The sequence below is a fragment of the Phalangium opilio genome, unplaced genomic scaffold, assembly GCF_054372755.1.
Source record: "Phalangium opilio isolate 3A_F unplaced genomic scaffold, DU_Popi_V2 ptg000090l_1, whole genome shotgun sequence".
Classification (NCBI taxonomy): Eukaryota; Metazoa; Arthropoda; class Arachnida; order Opiliones; family Phalangiidae; genus Phalangium; species Phalangium opilio.
Genome location: NW_028324195.1, coordinates 3798270 through 3803841, shown reverse-complemented (window position 1 = coordinate 3803841; position 5572 = coordinate 3798270). Strand labels below are relative to the sequence as shown.

The 5572-nt window shown below is 43.7% G+C and overlaps 1 protein-coding gene across 1 annotated transcript; it reads left to right on the top strand.

Moving 5' to 3' along the window:
- Positions 1 to 505: 505 nt before the first annotated feature.
- Positions 506 to 5149, top strand: LOC149645050 (uncharacterized). The gene is made up of 2 exons (XM_089850412.1): positions 506 to 3622; positions 3818 to 5149. The coding sequence occupies exons 1-2, from the start codon at positions 506 to 508 to the stop codon at positions 5147 to 5149; spliced, it is 4449 nt and encodes a 1482-aa protein (XP_089706538.1).
- Positions 5150 to 5572: the final 423 nt, after the last annotated feature.

Here is a 5572-nt window from a genome sequence, read left to right as displayed (position 1 = left end):
TGTATTTTATTTATAGCATATTTCAAAATTATGACAAAAAAGTGTAAATGACGTAAGTTTTTCTCCGTGTTTCCTATACCAAATCATTAGAGTTAATAGAGACATAGAAGAAATAGCCTATTAGATATCGCGCTCTCATAGAACGCACGAGCTTGACATCAACCCTGTTTATACTCAAACTAGTTTTTTGGTCTATTAATTATCTCACTTAATGTTTTTTAACTTTTGTATATAACGGCATACTATCTATGCATTAAGTCAGTTCTATCACGGGTAACAATGCAGTAACATCTTGCAGCAAATAAAGTTTAATTAGTTGATTTTATACTCGACGTGTTCATTTACATTCCGTCACATACTTTACTTAGTTCGCGATTTCATTTTGGTCCGTCGAGCCGGATCCTCGTTACATCTCTTCAATTTACGACTGAATTGAGAGGATACGGTTATTTCGCGTGGAAGAGTTAAGTACTTGAGGAACTTAGCTGATCAAGTGTGTTTCATCATGGAAGCCTTACTCAGTAAGCGTCGTGCTATTAAAGGTCAACTCACAAGACTGGAAACCATCATCAATGACAATACACCGGAGTCGTTCTCAGTCACCGCCGTAAAGACATACCAAGAAAGAGCGGATAGAGTTCTTAACGACTTGGAAATCATACAAGAAGGAATCATAATTGAAAGCCCAGCAGAAGCCTTCAATCAACATGAAGCAGAATACAATCTACTCATTGGACGAGCAGAAGAAATCAGTATCTACTTCAACCATCTTCTGAGTCAAAAAACTGCAATAACACAACAACCAGGTAGAGCCGAACCAACTGCGGACATAAGACTGCCTAAGATGGAATTACCGACGTTTAGCGGAAGCCACGTTGAATGGTTCTCGTTCCATGACTTGTTTACTGCCACCGTCCACAACTCATCATTGTCTGATGCGCAGAAACTTCAATACCTAAAGATGTCTCTACGAGGAGAAGCTGCAGTACTTGTTAAATCAATCCTGGTCACTGATGAAAACTACACTGAAGCATGGAACATTCTCCTGAATCGGTACAACAACACGAGAGAGATAATCGACGCCCACCTCAAAAGATTGTTCAGTCAACCGGCCATCAAGGAAGAGTCATCGTCAGCACTTCGCTGCCTTATTGATACGACAACCGAATGCATTCGTTCATTGAAGGTCTTGAAGGAGCCAGTTGAGTATTGGGATGCGGTTCTTCTGTATATAGTCAAGGAAAAGATCGATCAAGAATCCAGGAAGCATTGGGAATTATCACTAACCGGCACCAGCAGACCAACATTTCAAGAGCTAACACTGTTTTTGGAACAACGTGCTCGTGCATTGATGTCATCCCAAGCCTCCAACAATCCTCAGAAGACTAAAATCGTTCCGTACTCAAAGAAGAACACGCTTGCCCATCATGGTTCAGTAAAGGAAGGATGCAGCATTTGCAAGGAGTCACACGCTGTCTACAAATGCCCGACTCTCCTAAAAGCAAGCACAGATGATAGATGGAAGATAGTCAAGCAGCATTCCTTGTGCTATAACTGTCTACGATCTGATCACCAACTGGCTAAATGTAAATCTGGAAGCTGTCGAAAATGTCCAGGCAATCATAACACGCTGTTGCATCAAGATACTAGACCATCAGGAGAATCAGCCACAAATTTTAATGGTATCGTCACGTCCTTGGTATCCAGAGAGCCATGTGCATTACCTCAAGTGGTATTGGCCACAGCCATTATCGAAGTTCAACTGTCAAATAGAGAATGGGCAACGGTCCGCGCACTGTTGGATTCTGGTTCACAGGTCAGTTTTATTGATGAACAGTGCTACAGAAAACTGCAGTTGAAGCGAAGACGTCTCATTGTTGCGGTCGGAGGAATTGGAGCTACTGGAATCGGTACCTCTCGAGGAAGCGTTGAATTAATCATGAAACCAAGAACAGGAAGCTTGCTTTTTAATGTCAACGCCTTAATTCTAAGGAAGATAACAGCTGACTTGCCTACTCATCCTATCAACGTTGAATCATGGGCACATATCAAGAATCTACGATTGGCCGATTCAACCTTCCACCGACCTGGGCCGATTGACGTCTTATTAGGAGCGGATGTATACATGCATCTATTGCGGGATGGCGTGTGCTCAGGCCAGTCCGGTACAGCTGGCGCCTTCAACACAGTCTTCGGTTGGGTGATCTGCGGCCCGATTGAATCAAAGAAACTACTTGAACCGACCCAAGGGATCAAAGTACATACAACTACAATAGATGAGCAGCTTGCCAAATTCTGGGAGTTGGAAGAAATCTGTCCTGAAAGGGCACTAACCGCAAATGAACGCCGATGTGAAGAGAATTTCGTCAATACCTACAGTCGAAACGAGGAAGGAAGATACATCGTTCGGCTACCTCTAAAATGTCACAAAGAATTCGGCGATTCCAGGAAACACGCCCTACGAAGTTTTACCTCCATCGAGAAGCGACTACAGACTACTCCCAGTATCTTAGAGCAATATCGCAACTTCATGGAGGAATACATCAAACTTGGCCATATGACTCTTGTGCCGGAAGAGGCGAATTCAAGTCATAACGCCTTCTATCTGCCACACCATCCTGTCTTCAAAGAAAGCAGTAGCACCACTAAATTACGAGTGGTGTTCGACGCATCGGCGAAATCAGCTAACGGGACTTCCCTAAATGATGTCCTCCACGTCCGTCCTAAAACCCAAGAAGACCTAATAATGCTATTGCTTCGTTTCAGACTTTATGCTGTGGCAATAACTGCAGACATTGCTAAAATGTACCGACAGGTTTTGGTACACCCGAATGATACGCACTTACAAAGGATAATTTGGCGATCTAATCCATCACAACCGATCCGGGATTACGAACTCCGCACTGTCACATACGGAACTGCTTCTGCGCCCTTTCTAGCAACTAGGGTCCTAAAGCAACTGTCGTTGGATGTTCAATCTAAGTATCCTCTTGCCGCTCAAGCATTGAGTAACGATTTTTATGTCGACGACCTGATGACCGGTTCAGACACTACAGAAATGGCACTTCAACTACAACGTGAACTCTTACAAGCCACTAACGAAGCAGGCTTCAGTCTACGAAAATGGGCCTCCAACGATCCTGCACTCTTAGCCGCTCTTTTCGAAGATCTGCGCGAAATTCAAGGTCCACTTAACTTCGACAACGATGAATCGATTAAGACCCTTGGTCTTCGATGGACACCGGCAGCAGATTACTTTTCGTTTATTGTCAACAGATCACTGGAAATGGACAGCATAACCAAACGTGCAGTTCTTTCCGAGACAGCCAAGGTCTTTGATACTCTGGGACTACTATCACCAGTTATAATCCAAGCCAAATTATTACTTCAAGAGTTATGGAGGCTCAAACTGGATTGGGATGACCACTTGCTTGAAACCCTTGCTCGCAGGTGGAAGACCTTTCAATCTGAGCTCCCAGAGATTGAAAACCTCGCTATTCAACGCCATATGTCGCAACGTCATTCTCAAGAGATTGGGCTTCAGGGATTCTGCGACGCCTCTGAAAAAGCGTATGCCGCTGTAGTCTATCTACGTACGAAGAATGAAGACGGGGTCGTTCAAGTACATCTAATCGCAGCTAAGACAAAGGTAGCACCGCTGAAGCAAGTATCCTTGCCGAAACTGGAACTTTGTGGCGCTGTCCTTCTTATCCGACTGATGAAATTGATTCGAGATGCCTTGAAGATTACAATCCCAGAAATCCATTGCTACACTGACTCCATGACCGTACTTGGCTAATGAGCTTCTCCACCACAGCGATGGAGGACATTCATTGCCAACAGAGTATGCGAGGTCCAAGATACTGTGCCTGAAGCAAGATGGCACCATGTCAAGGGCGAAAACAACCCCGCAGATTGCGCATCTCGTGGTGTCTCGGCTATCGAACTACTTAATCATTCATTGTGGTGGCACGGACCTAGTTGGCTTCTTCGCTGTCCGGAAATTAGACAAAGTACTCTCGCCGTCGAGACCGAAGATTGTCTCTTGGAAGTTCGACCTACGGCCATATTCTCAAATCATGGAACTATTGATACCACCCTGCTTGACAACTGTTCATCTCTCAGTAAACTTCTCCACGTAACAGCCTACGTACAAAGATTCGGCAACAATGCACGCACCATCAAAGCAAACAGAATCACTGGTCCACTAACCTCAACTGAGATCGAGTCAGCACTCAAGCATTGGATAAAGATTGCTCAACGACAAGTCTTTAATGAAGAAATTCACTGCCTCGCTAAAACTCAGCCAATACCATCGAAAAGCAAACTACTGTCCTTAAATCCGTTCATCGATCCAAGTGGAATCGTAAGCGACATGACTGCTGACGCCTTCTTAGCTGCTTTGAAACGATTCACTGCTCGACGCGGGAAGAGCTCTGACATTTACAGTGACTGCGGCACTAACTTTATTGGCGCCAACCGAGAGATGCGAGAATTCCTAAAGGCTCTATCTACTTCAACCAGCCATGAGAAGATTAAGCGATGGACATCAGACGAAGGAATCCGCTGGCATTTCAATCCTCCATCTGCACCACATTTCGGAGGCTTGTGGGAAGCTGGCGTCAAATCAGTGAAATTCCATCTCAAACGAGTGGTGGGACCAACAACCTTATCATATGAAGAAATGAGCACTCTACTATGCCAGATCGAGGCTTGCCTCAACTCGAGACCTTTATCTGCCATCTCTACGGAACCTGACTCATTGGTAGCTCTAACTCCTGGCCACTTTCTAATTGGTGACGCCTTAACCGCGATTCCCGAGCCTGACCTCACCGATGTGAAAACTAACCGCTTATCAAGATGGCAGATGGGGCAACAACTATTGCAACACTTCTGGAGGAGATGGCGGAACGAATATCTGAGTCGACTACAACAACGTCCAAAATGGGTCTCACTCAAGAGGAATGTCCAGTCCGGCGACCTTGTCATTATAAAAGATGAAGACCTTCCACCAACTAAATGGAAACTCGGGCGAGTCCAAAATGTTCATCCTGGGAATGACGGCTGCGTGCGAGTTGTAACTTTAAAAACTGCGGATAGATTACTTAAACGTTCGGTGACGAAACTCTGTTTATTACCATTAGATTAATTTAATCATGCTTAATCAATTTACCATTTAAAATGTATCATTTTAAGGACACCGGGATGTTTATACTCAAACTAGTTTTTTGGTCTATTAATTATCTCACTTAATGTTTTTTAACTTTTGTATATAACGGCATACTATCTATGCATTAAGTCAGTTCTATCACGGGTAACAATGCAGTAACATCTTGCAGCAAATAAAGTTTAATTAGTTGATTTTATACTCGACGTGTTCATTTACATTCCGTCACATACTTTACTTAGTTCGCGATTTCAACCCTTTAGACGATAGTTATCACTTGTGATAACTCGTTTAAAAGGTTTAAAGAATTGCCCCCAAAGGGGCGATAGATAGAAATGACAAGTCTAACCTAAAGGTTCTCACAACTTTTATTTTCGTCGTAATGGTGTCATGTGTGTTTTTGCA

Coding starts and splice junctions, on each gene's coding strand:
- LOC149645050 (XM_089850412.1), top strand. CDS start 506: ATGGAAGCCTTACTCAGTAAGCGTCGTGCTATTAAAGGTCAACTCACA. Junction 3,623..3,817: donor ATGAAGACGGGGTCGTTCAA/GTACATCTAATC, acceptor TCTCCACCACAG/CGATGGAGGACATTCATTGC.